General features: G+C 35.1%; 1 protein-coding gene across 8 annotated transcripts in view; it reads right to left on the bottom strand.

Moving 5' to 3' along the window:
* Window positions 1-686: 686 nt before the first annotated feature.
* chl1b (cell adhesion molecule L1-like b) overlaps window positions 687-13119 on the bottom strand; it is a 75273-nt gene continuing 62840 nt past the window's right edge. For 3 of the 8 annotated variants that reach the window (XM_067373917.1, XM_067373916.1, XM_067373918.1), the window contains exons 24-29: window positions 11594-11668; window positions 7796-7903; window positions 7169-7330; window positions 6665-6796; window positions 4899-4971; window positions 687-1687 (exon numbers count right to left, since the gene is read on the bottom strand). In XM_067373917.1, coding sequence (XP_067230018.1) covers window positions 1486-1687; window positions 4899-4971; window positions 6665-6796; window positions 7169-7330; window positions 7796-7903; window positions 11594-11668 — 752 coding nt within the window. In that variant the 3' untranslated portion in view covers window positions 687-1485. Of the gene's footprint in view, window positions 1688-4728; window positions 4786-4898; window positions 4972-6664; window positions 6797-7168; window positions 7331-7795; window positions 7904-11593; window positions 11669-13119 lie in introns of all 8 variants that reach the window. The other 5 variants (XM_067373921.1, XM_067373919.1, XM_067373923.1 and 2 more) reach the window with 5 other exon arrangements.

Raw genomic sequence — 13119 nt, 5'->3', positions numbered from 1 at the left:
ACTGACATGATGCCAGTTTACGCCTTCTTCGTAACTTGGTATACGGAAGGTGGTATGGTGAAAGCTAGACATTTTACTTCATAACTTGTTTTATGGATACTTTTTTACACAAACGCATCGCTTCGCTCCAGAATGCCTTTATTAACCCCCCGGAGCCACGTGGAATATGATGGATGGAGAGACTTTCTTCAGCTCATTGATCCCACTCATTGCCATTATAAAGCTCAGATGCGTCAGGATATTTAGTAATATTTCTTCGATTGTGTTCATCAAAACGAAGAAAGTCACCAAGGGTGGCTTGAGGGTGAGTAAAGCTTGGGTTAATTTTCATTTGAAAGTGAACTAATCCTTTAATCAGCACTGAAGGTTCAATAAGCAAAAAAGCCATGATGCTGCATTTAGCAAACCCAGGATGAAGAAAAAAAATGATACAATTTAATGTCCAATCTGCACACAAACCTCATTCAACATCCTTAAACATGCAAACAGAATTTACAGAAACATTGTACAGAATGTGGGTTTGACTCATTGTGGAGCCGTTCCAAAAAACATACATAAACATGAACACAATTGCATTTTCTGGAGATATCTGAATTGTCCATTTATGAATAAAACTATTTCATAGGATTTAATGCCAATGCGGAATTTTGAAATTCCAACCCTGTGTCACGGAATCCATGAGAATGTAATTTGTTACGTCATACTTACCAGAACATCAAGGTCATTCTAAGGCAAAAGAGGCTTTTTTTTTTTTTTTTTTTTACGTATGAACATTGAGTATGTGCCTATATGATAATATACTGAAATATGGCTAGCAGGTTAACAGCAGCAGACTCACTGTAGGCTTTATGTGGTACTGAATGTGGCTATGCAATTGTTAGTATAGCCCGAACCGTTAATTATAATCAGTTCAATGCGAAAATGTTCAACAAAGCATGTGAGACTAATTGTGAGTCAACCCTTATGTTGCCTTATACTTTTTGGATTTCAACACAAATTACGATTATTTAAGCAACAACTCCTTCGTACACATAATAACCCACATTTAATGAATGCACAGTATACAGTATCTGAAATATAAAATGTCAATAATATTTGCTTCGAAATAAAAATAATACCCTGACATAAAACTTGCTTGGCTACATGATGACACAAAGAAAGCAAAAACGGTGTTTATCTTCTTACAGAGTTTGCATTCACAAAAAAGCAAACTCTCTGGCAGCTCCAAAGTCACCAATGATTTGCAAAGATTTAATACAAAAACACCCCACAAAAGTATACACAACTGGCATGATTGATCAGTTACAGCACGCAAAACAAACTAAGCCTCGTAAAATGATGTAAGTATGACTGAGAGTTTGACAATAACACATTAATTGCAAAAAATGTTCTTCGGGTGCCGTTATGCCGTGCTTTTCTCCTTCCTCTTCCTTTTGACTGACCTTTTGTGTGAGCTTGTCCAACAAATAAATTGTCCGTGGTCCATTACGCTGTGCTCTGATTGTTTCCCTTGATTTCCATGGAGACCCTTTCCTTGCGTCCAGAGTATTCTCCGATAAAAGAGCCGTCCTCGTTGAAGTGAGTGTCCTCGTCGCCGTAGTCCACCATGCTGTCTCCGCAGTCTCCTCCTTTTAAGTCGCCATTCGACGAATGCTGGCAGCTTTTCAGTGGTTTCTCATCATTATCGCTGTGTAAGACAGGGAAATGTGACTGAGTTTGGCTGTTTTTGTGCTTGTTAAATTTGGTTGGTCTAATGCTAAGCCAATACCTTCTTCTATTAGATTTTGAGGAGCTACAAAATTCACAAGTTTAGATTTCTGAACAATCAGTCACGTTCACACAAATCATATTCTGTCATTATGTACTTACTTACATGTTGTTTCAAAACCATTTGGTTTTATTTTTTTCTATGGAATGCAAAACATGAATTTTTGAATAATCTTTATGGAACTCTTTCCATACTCCATGTCTGTCAATCTCCAAAATGGAACAAAAAAGTGTCATAAAATATAAGTAGTCCATATGAAATAGTTCATACCTGTATGCGCATTATATTCCAACTATATACACTACTCTTTAAAAGTTATGGGAAAGTTAGATTATTATTATTTTTTTTTTTTTTAAAGGAATGAAAGAATCCTGAAAAAAAATATTGAGTCAGAAAATGATAATAATAAGAAATATTTCTTAAACACAATCAATTTAACACAATTTAAAACATATTAAAATGATTTCTGAAGGATCATGTGACACTAAAGACTGAAATAAGGGCTGCTAAAAATTCAGTTTTGAAAAATACATTGTAAAATATGTTTAAATAGAAAACAGTTCATTTACATTGTAATAATATTTCACAATATTACTATTTTTGTTCAAATAAATTCAGCCTTGGTGAGCATAAAAGACTTCTTCCCACTAACTTTTGAATGGTAGTGCAAGTCTTCCAAAGTCATATGCAAATTTTGCATGAGGAAAAAATAGAAGTGTAAGTTAAGGGCATTCCCACACCAGATGCAAAGCTCAGCGCAGCGACGCGTATCGGACAATATATGTATATATATATATATATATATATATATATATATATATATATATACACAATATATATATACGCGCAAGCTCAATTTTGAATCAACTCCTGATAAGAGCTGCATGATGGGAATATTTTATGTCAACAGGAAACGGGTAACGCTTTAGATTACAGCCCGGAAAGTACTGTGTAATTACAAAGAATTTACAGCGTAACTTTCAATAATTATAGTGTAACTATACAGTAAGTATGTGTAAGTATAGGGGAACAATATGTAAAATATTGGGAATAAAGGGGTAACAACCAGGAAAATAACAAAGTATTTTAGAACTAAGGGGTACTTACACTGTTATGATAGACAAGAATCTTACATTTGGGAGCAATTTAGTGAGAAAGTGCTCTGATTAAGTTGTTTCAAGGCAAGTACAAAGAACTATTGCAATCTTTTTTTAATACATGGGGAAATATGCTTTTGTTTCATGTAGTTACAGGGTAAGTATGACACTGCGGGCCGTAAATTAAAGTGGTGCTTGTTACACTCTTGTTTCATGTAGTTACAGGGTAAGTAAGGTAAAGCGTTACCAAATGTTACATATGCCTATGCTTTAATATTTTGCACTGAAGTTAGTGTACATGGAAAAATGGCACAACAGAGCAAAATGAAAGAAAAGGCTACGTTTATTATACATTTTTAGACTTTATTCAAGCTGTTAAACTAAGAATGTAAAACTTATGTATCTTAAAGTCAGTATGTACATTAACGATGATTTGAGAGAAATATAATATAAATTTAATGTAAAACAATGTACATGGCTCTCTGTGGAGCGGCAGGATTTTGAGCAACTTCATTGCTGGGCGCCGTGGACAGGCGCCGAATGTCACCGCCAGTGTGCGTACACTCATAGAAAACAATGCGTTCGAATTTTAAAGACGTGTCGTGGCGCTGAGCTTCGTGTCCGGTGTGTGACCCCCTGTATTCATTGATAATGTTTGCCCCAAATTAAAAAATATCGATATCAGAAATGTTTTTTTACAACAATTTTTGGACCCAATTCCATTTTGTCGCCAATAGCCAGTTTTCCACCATTGAGCCGAACAGTATAAGAATGGTAAGGAACGTTTCCAGTATTTTCTGCAAATTTTAGCCGGTTTTCCACCATCGAGCCTAACAGTATAAGAATGGTAAGGAACGTTTCCAGTTATTTTGGCAAATTTTAGTCGCTTTTCCACCATCGAGCCGAACAGTATAAGAATGGTAAGGAACGTTTCCAGAATTTTGGCAAATTAAATTTGGTCTGTTCCTCACACAACCATACCAGCTGTCTTCAGAAGACAATATAAGAAAAAAAATATTGGAGTAAGTTTTACAGGAAGTACTATTCAGTTTTTCTACTTCAATATTTCACATTTAATTCAATGTGTTACTTGCTGTTTCTTTGTAATTGCTTGTGAAATTCATTAGCAATATCTGAGTGAAAGTTGTTTTCACACCATTTTTTGTCAGTGCAGGTTCAGAACAATATGACGTTAGTAAATAATGACAGAATTATCATTATTGTGTGAACAACTCTTTTAAAAAGATCAGCACAGATACTCCAGCATAACACTCCCGTTTCAAACACGCAGTGCATGTGCCCATGAAACCACCAGCCCCAAACCCAAATGAAAGGAATAATATGATAGAAATATAAAAAAATTGTGTGAGGATGGGTGCGTTTGAGCATGCATTAACTTCACTCAAACTGTGATGCTCATGCATTCACACTGTTTGTCTGTATAAAACAAGCCTTGTGTTTCAAAAAGTGGAATGTAAGACTCTGAGTCAGGCAGTTCAACCTCATTTATCATAAAAATGTCTCGGATGATCTGCTCAAAATATTTCAGATTTATAATTGTCACTACAAAGAGATTGTTTTAAATTGCATCAAAAATGATTAATGAAACAAGAAACGCATTTATTGCTGGACTGAAGATAAGCATCTTTCAACTAAACTGGATTGTTTACTGTCATCCTACTGGGCAATCCTTTGTTCGCTCGATCTCAATACAACCTCATTTTCATTTTTTACAGCGAAGCCATTGTTTCTAACGTGCTACATGTGTACTAGCTACTCACAAAGCACCACGTGAAACAGGAACACATCAATGGCATTGATGTGTGAACAACATTGGTTTTGTTGTTAATGTTTAGCACATACGTGTGGTGGTTACTTTAGCTTGCTGCACGTCCAGAGCTCGGGCTGGTTTGGTGCTGGCTTTCAAACCAAAGAAAAAATGCACAAATTACAAGGAAACAGTGTCAGAGGTTGCCGTCATTCTGCCACTATGTGAGCTGTGAGTAGTAAATCTCGGTGGCGGTATGAAATACCTGTATTCACAGAAGGTATCATCATTTATACCCTGGGACTCCAAGTCGGGGTGCAGGTCTTCCTTCTCTTTCACTGAATAAACAAAAGACAGCATTCGTAATATTGCTTATATCAAATATTGCTTATATTTAACACACACTATTGTAATAAGATATATTATGTTTGTGTGTGTGTGTGTGTGTGTATATATATATATATATATATATATATATATATGCAACTTTTTATATCACAATTCTGACTAAGTCAAAAGTCTAGTAAATCAAAAAATCAATTTCGAGAAAAAAAAGTCATAATTTTTATCTTACAATTCTGAATTTAGAACTCACAATTGTACATTTATATCTCTCAATTCTGAGAAAAACCCCCGCAATTGCACATTATAGATTCAGAATTGCAAGATATAAATCCACAATTGCGAGTTATATTTATATTGCGATTTTTTTATATAGGTTTTGACTTACTTGTATATGGAAGTATGGAAAATCGCGATTCTGACTTTAACACGCAGTTTATATCTCGCAATTCTGCCTTTATAATACGCAATTGCGACTATATGTCACAATTCTGATTATATAACTTGTAATTGCGAGTTTAAATCTCGCAATTCTGAGAAAAAAAGTTAGAATTGTTAAATGTAAACTTGCAATTATCTTTTTGTTTTATTTTTTATTCCATGGTGGAAACTTTCATACGTAAGTCAAAAACTGTGAGATATAAATTTGCAAGTCAGAATTGCGAGTCACAATTCTGACTTTATAACTAACAATTGTGAGTTTATATCTCACAAATCTGAGAAAAAAACTCGCAATTGCGAGAAAAAAGGCAGAATTGCAACTTTATATCTCACAATTCTGACTTTATAACACGCAATTGTAAGTTTATATCTCACAAGTCCGACTTTATAACTCATAATTGTGAGTTTATATCTCACAATTCTGAATTAATAACTTGCAACTGTGAGTTTTAATCTAAGAAAACTCTCAATTGTACGACAAAAAGTCAGAATTGCAAGATAAAAAGTCGCAATTACCTTTTTTTATTTAGTGGCAAAACAAGCTTCCATAATTTTACAATCAATATACATTTGATAATTTAATTAAATTATTTGTAATTATATTTTTATAATTTAATTTTAATTAAATTTTAATAATAATTAAAAAAAGCTATATTCTTAAATGTAGAAAGTATAGCATATATAAGGTAATTTACGGTCAACTTTTACATTTCATACAGGCTGCTCAATTAAAATAACATTATTTATGAAAATTATAATACATCAGCAAGCACATCCGCACATTCATATTAACACATGTAAACGAAGAGATTTGACTCATGCTGTTCCTGTAAAAGTAATTAGAAAACTTTCACAGTTGTAGAGGTTACAGTGTTAAGAGATCCAGTTAAGAATACAACAACGCTATTGGCTAGAACCTTGAATCGAACCCACTTTGCAGCCCCCAACAAGGATGTGCAAAATGTTCTAAATATAAATGCATTAACACGTTTCACGTGCTACTGTGATGATCAAAGTGTGAATTTGATATACAATGTTTTTCCTTCTTATTTTCAGTGTGATTTTTTTAAACTTCTTCTTAAACCTTTTAGCTTTTTCATACTTAAAAGAAAATCTCCAGGCAGTTCAGACATTTGTTAGGGTCTCCTTGTGTTATCTGACTGCTATTTATAGGATTCAGTTCGCATTCACAAAAGAACTCTGCGATTTTCTACAGCAACTGATTAGTTTCATTGTGTGAGAGAATACCTGAGTACTTTCCTCCTTTATTTCGGTTCACAAAGCAGGCTATAAGCACCGTGAGAGTGAGCAGAGCTATGGCGCACATGAGTCCGATGAACCATCCCTGGTTGGAGATGCCTCCATGAATACTGGCCAGACCTGTGAGAGACAAAACATTCACTTACCAACCCACATTTGACACATACTGAGGACACTTCTTTGAATGCTGACATCCACCGAGAACATCTGACACTAAATGAGAGACACCAGGCAAACTCTAGAATGGAAATGTGCTGATATTAATATTAATCTGCCAGACTGCATGTCTAATTAATCAATGGAAGAGGCTGATAAAGCATAATTGCTTTTATCAAGTCCACAGAACACATGCTCTGGGATGGACATGGCATACACCACGCATGATAATTTTATCACAGGATGTTGCTTGCACTCTTGATGAGATGAGAAAGGAAGAGATAAAGACAATTTTGGTTTGCATTTCTGTCATCTCGGAGACTATTTTCTCCTCACCTTTGACCCTGGTCCTGATAACGTCTTCAAAAATACTAGAATTATCAACCCAGCTTTTAGTCATAAGACGCACTGTGTATTCAGTCCCAGGTTCGAGCCCTTCAATGATGTGGAAAGTCTTAGAAGAGTTTAGCGCATCGGATATCTTCCAGTTACCTTCACCTACAAGATGTGCATAATAGTGGGTGAAGTGGTGTTAGTATGCTACAAATCTCTACTGCCTATATACAGGCAAAACAGTAAACAATTATTAGGGCTTCTAAATTAACACATCCATTTGGGTACAAGTAATTCTTTAAAAAGTGCAACTGAAAATTTAACCTACAGGTATATGTAAATTTAATCAAAATCATGTAATTTATTCATAAAAAAAAAATAAAAAATTGACAGCCCTAATAATTATAATATATTTTACATATATATTCAGTTGCAAATATGAATATAAAATTGAATCCATACATCTACTTCATAAATCTATGATAATACGCTAAAGGCTACACAAATCACTAAGGAACTTAATTTTGACTGAATTTACTTTGACTGAACAAATACTGTTATATTTAGACAAGTGCGAGAAATGGGTATAATTTACAAGAACTAGAATGAAGAACAGTAAGAAATGCTTACGGTTGTTCATAAAGGCAACATATAACTCTGACTCCGTCTGCTCTGTGCCTGGAATCCAGCTGATATTTGCAAAGTTGTGACTAACTGAGGTGCTAATATTCAAAACAGCTGAGAGAAGAGAGAAATGACACAGTGGGTTAGTACTGTAAATGACACAAGGAAGGGTTGCTTGTTAGATACAGTTAGACTTGGAGGAGAAAGAGTGCCTTCTCTATTTTTTTTAATATTCACTGTAATATACAGTATGAACGTTGCCAGATATTACTTTGATGAAATGCTGCTTATTAGCATTGCCATTATTTTCAATTTGTGATGCACTGTCAAGTCGCAATGAACTGCAAATGGAAAGAGTATCACAGTAACATTGTCCTAACCAGACGTGATACTATAAAGATACAAATAATAAAAGCTATTTTTTTTTGTATGTAAAGGTTTTTCACAACCTTTTAAATACATTCATTTTAGTAGTGAATTACATCAACAGTGAAGTAAGAAAAGTTAGTGTTTATACAAAATTAAAGTAATTACCAGTTTGACAAACATGAGAATTTTATGTACTGTATACTGTAAACCCGAATAAGTTGGCAAAACTCAAAAAAGAAAAAAAAGGTAATAAGTTACATCAGTTTTTTTAAGTTAAGAAATTTAAAGTTTAAGTAAGCAGAACTTGCATTATATTTATTTATATTGTACTCATACATTTGAATTGCTCTTAACTTGAAATATTTGAGTAAACTAACTTATATATTTAACTTATGTAATCAAAATTTATAAATCAAACTTATAAATTATCATGTAATCCCAATTTAATCCTTTTTTTGTAGTGGAAACTTGGCTAGATTTAACTAGTTAATTCATTAAATGCTAGCTTGCTAATTGGTGGCTCTATGCTTTGATAAAATTTAGGTTTGTCTAAATGAAAAGAAACAAGTTCATAAAACTCAAAACAATGAAACAATTCAGATTACTTAAAATGTGTCTGTTTTATGAACTCAAAAGAAAAAGAAAGTTCTAAATACTCATAGAAGTTACTTTGATTGAACTAGTTTGTTTAATTTGAGTTGGCTCTACTCAAAACAATTAATTATTTTGAGCATCAGGGTTTACAGTGTAACTGTAATTTTGTCATGTGAATGTAGCATTGAACATTAAAAGTGTTTTTATTGGCTGGGATTTTATGTTGCGGAGCATTTTAACTTTCACTATGGTCAGACTAATTACTTGTTGCTGGAAACCCGAGATTCGAGGCTGGATAGGACATGGCATGAAGAAAATTAACATGATGGGATGTCACAAACAAATGGCGGATCTTCAGATGGTGAAATGGAACGCAGTTTAATTTCCATCAGAAACATAGCTGCGAGTCTTCTGTAATTAAATGGCTAATTAACGAGCTGAAATAATGATGTGCTCGTTACACTGGGCGAAATAAGATGAAATAATAAGAGATAATTCTAGACAGTGTCGCTGAGTAATAATTACGCAGTCACTGAGTTCTGAGAGCCGCAGAAAGACCAGAACCGTTTCTATTCAGGAAGCCAAAAGTATTCAACTTGGACAATTGCTACCTACACGGCTTGCCACCGGAGCTATATCAATCACAGATAACTTGTGTTTTCATCACCTTCAGGTGTAGCAATTAGGCAGACTGTTGTCTGCTGTCAAAACTCATTACCACACATCTCAATCACCCAACACCTCTCCCTTTGGGCAAAACATGTAAATGGAACACATTTATTCTAAGGCTCTTTTCAGGAATTCTTCTGCACCGAAGGACCTACCCTGCCGCACGCTCAAATGACATCCCCTAATCATGATGCGTTTCCATCCACCCTGTTATTGTAGAAATTGCGTTAATCATTGGTGCGGTGTGACACCTTTGCTTGACACGGAAATAGTGCCATAAATATTGAGCGAGCTAGCTGGAGGTTTGTCAGTCCACATCTGCTGCCACAGCGGGAGGGAGGAAAGCTCGCACCACACGTGTCCTGAAAGGCTGGTACCGAAAACCACTTTTGTGGGGAAAAGTAGGCGCTGAATTTAAACGGTTTCCTCTTATCCACTTAGCAGCCACTTCTGTGCAACATCAGCACTGTTCCTCAGTCCCCCGATAATCCCCAATAAATCAAATCTCAACACTTTGGCTATACACAGCATACAGTACACAATTGTTGGGGATCAGTAAGATTGTTTTTTTTTTTTTTTTTGAACGAAATACAATTATTCAGCAAGCATTGACCAAAAGAGACAGTAATGACTTTTGCAGTGTTACAAAAAATCTATTTCAAATAAATGCTGTTCTTGTGAACTTTCTATTCATCAAGGAACACTAAAAAAACTCAAGATTTATCTCAAGAAATGTTTCATATCATCCCAATATGGCGCTGACATCTTGTGCTGATTTGGGACCTGAGTCTGCGCAGTACTGAGCTCAGGACCCGATTCTGAGCAGTAGTGAGTATGAAGTGGAGTTGCACGCTATCAAAGCCCCAATCACATTAGCACTGAATTGTTTAGTACAGTTTACTGCAGAACAACTTATGTCTGTGTAGATTAAACAGTTATGGAAATGTAGAAATTGAAGTTAAAGCTCCAATCTCCTCCGGAAAATCCCCTAAAAAGTCAGCTGGTACCTCATTGACTACTTTGCTCAGAGAAGCTGTCAATCACAGCTGTCAATCATGACGTCACATCCCTGTTTTTATAGCATCAAATAACTAAAACCAAACGTATTAAAAAAAAAAAAAACGAACACTTGAACTTACATCAGTGTGATAAAAACTACATAAAATGACAGAAACCATCTTTAGGAAAAAAATATTTGAAGTGTAATTTAATTGTTTAATTTGTCTCATGTCCCATTAAATTACATGGAGAGGGCGGGGTTTATGACCTATACTGGGACCAACCACCTGGGGGCGATTGAGACGCTTTGGCTTCATTTTCAGGACTTGTGTGGCACGCTTGGTTGCGGTAAACTTGCACAACGTTCTTGAATTAATAATTTATTAGATGCATGCTGGTCTGTTATTGTAGGGACATGGACTTTACATTTTCACACCCCTAAACATGACGCCGAACAAAGCAAACTGTGATTGGTTGTGTTACATGTCAGTCAAATGTCCTCTTGGGTGGTCCTTGGCCAATGAAAGCTGTGATACAGTCCAGACCAGTGGTCTCCAAACTCCTGAAGAGTTTAGCTCCAACTTGCCTCAAAACACCTGCCTGGAAGTTTCTAATATGCCTAATTAGACCTTGATTAGCTCAGGTGTGTTAAATTGGGGTTGGAGCTAAACTCTGCAGGACAGTGGCCCTCCAGGGCCGAGTCTGGAGACCCCTGGTCCAGACCTTCATTCGTCAGTCTGAAGGTCTGGCTAAGTGAGACTACGCGCCTATAGGCAAAACACATAATATGCATGCGCATGATGTCACTGTTTTCACAAATCTGTGTTTTTGTAGTTTACATGATAATGATATCGATTTCAAAAACTTGCACTGTGAAAGGTTTGTGTTCTCAGGCCCCCAAAATGCTGTTGTCGCATCAATGAATGGCCAAAACGCATAAAAAGGCAATAATAATAATTGATTTTAATAATATTTCACAATATTACTGTTTTTACTGTATTTTTGATCAAATAAATTTAGCCTTGGTGATTACAAAATCATTCTGATCCCAGACCTTTGAACAAATGTGTTTCCATTATTACAAATCTGAATATTTGCAGAAACTATTGGCATAAAAAAGCCCAATTTGTTCCTTATTTGTTCTTTCAGACTTGCTGTTGTGTGGTTTAGTACCTATAGAAGAAAGAGTAGCATTAGCCACAGGGGAAACAGTGGTTTTTCTTGAAGGAAATCGTGAGCCGGATTTTCCTGAAAAAAAAAAGATAGTATTTTAAACGGTTTGAACTGATGTGATATGACTACGAAAGAGTTAGGCCCGTGATGTACTAAATAGGAAGATGCTAAATGCAAAATAAAAATGGTCTGTGTTAGCTGAGCCATAGCATTATGCAGGAAATATTTTGATTGGATTGAACTGGATTAAATTGAATAAATCAGTTAGTTTCATCTACCAACATAAAGCAGATGACAGGCTGATAGTGAGATTTATCTAATTTAGCAACCATCTATAGAAGGCTTACACAAGATCAGAGGGGGAAAAAACACATGAAAATGAAATGATTATGAGCACATGCTTTTTCAAGATAGTGTCCTACAGTACAGCTACAAATGTATCCTCTAGTCTAGTGTGCTAGCTATTTCTAGAGCTAAAGAAAACAGAAGGCTTCATACTGATGTTGAAAGAGGCCGCATCTGTTGAAGCTGGCAAAACAAAAGCAATAAAGCAGTGAAAAAGACATATTGCAACGACGACAGAAAGACACTAAGATCACAGCAACTTTAGTTCATAAGACAGCAGTGCCTGTTACCTATGGAGGACCAAACCTGCAGAAATTAAAAATGAATAAATAAATGAATAAATGAATGAATATATAAATTAATAAATAGATAAATAATGTGATAATAGGAAAATAAATTAATTAATAAACAACATGATAAAATAAATATTATTTATTTTTAATAAAATTCATTTCCCCCCCTTAATTTATTATTTTCTGCTTTTATGTTTTAATTATTTCTAATATTATTTATTTATTATTTTATTTATTTTTTCCATTTATTTTATATTTACTTATTTTATACATTCATTTATTTTTATATTTATTTATTCCAATATGTATTTATTTCCAGATTTATTTATTGTAACATTTATTTATTTCAACTTTTTAAATTTATTTTCGTATTTATTTTTACATTTCTTTGTCATGTATGATAATTAGGTGGGTTGGTCTTGCTTACCATTGGTTCATCATTGATTGAAGCGCTTGCTCGATTACTCTGGCTGGCTGTGTAGTGACAGGTTGTAGCTCTTGCGCGTTATTTTCACGACAACAAGGGTGACACCATTGCGTTCGTTTAGTTATTTTACTTCTGGTTGAGAGGGACCTAATGCTAGTCTCTAGCCGTAATCCTATAACTGTAACGGTAGATTATATTAAGCGGTCGGAGTGTTGCGCTGCACTTTACAATTCAACACCCACCGCCTTAAGACGAGGAGGAGCACCTGAGGCAATGGCTTGAAGTGCCCACATTTCATGGACGGGAAGCTGACTGACGAACACCCTTACCCGAGAAATGTCTCGGCTACGATGTTCCCGTAAAGAAGTCACGCCAGATGCTGAACAGGTTGTCAGATTCAGGTAAGCTAACTTAGCTAGCCATGTGCTTGTTAACCTAACGATAGATTTGTGAAGTCCGTT

Source organism: Chanodichthys erythropterus, chromosome 21 (assembly GCF_024489055.1).
Source record: "Chanodichthys erythropterus isolate Z2021 chromosome 21, ASM2448905v1, whole genome shotgun sequence".
In the NCBI taxonomy this organism is placed as follows: Eukaryota; Metazoa; Chordata; class Actinopteri; order Cypriniformes; family Xenocyprididae; genus Chanodichthys; species Chanodichthys erythropterus.
The sequence above is the reverse complement of the archived record's forward strand: the minus strand, read 5'-3'. Positions and strand labels throughout refer to the sequence as shown.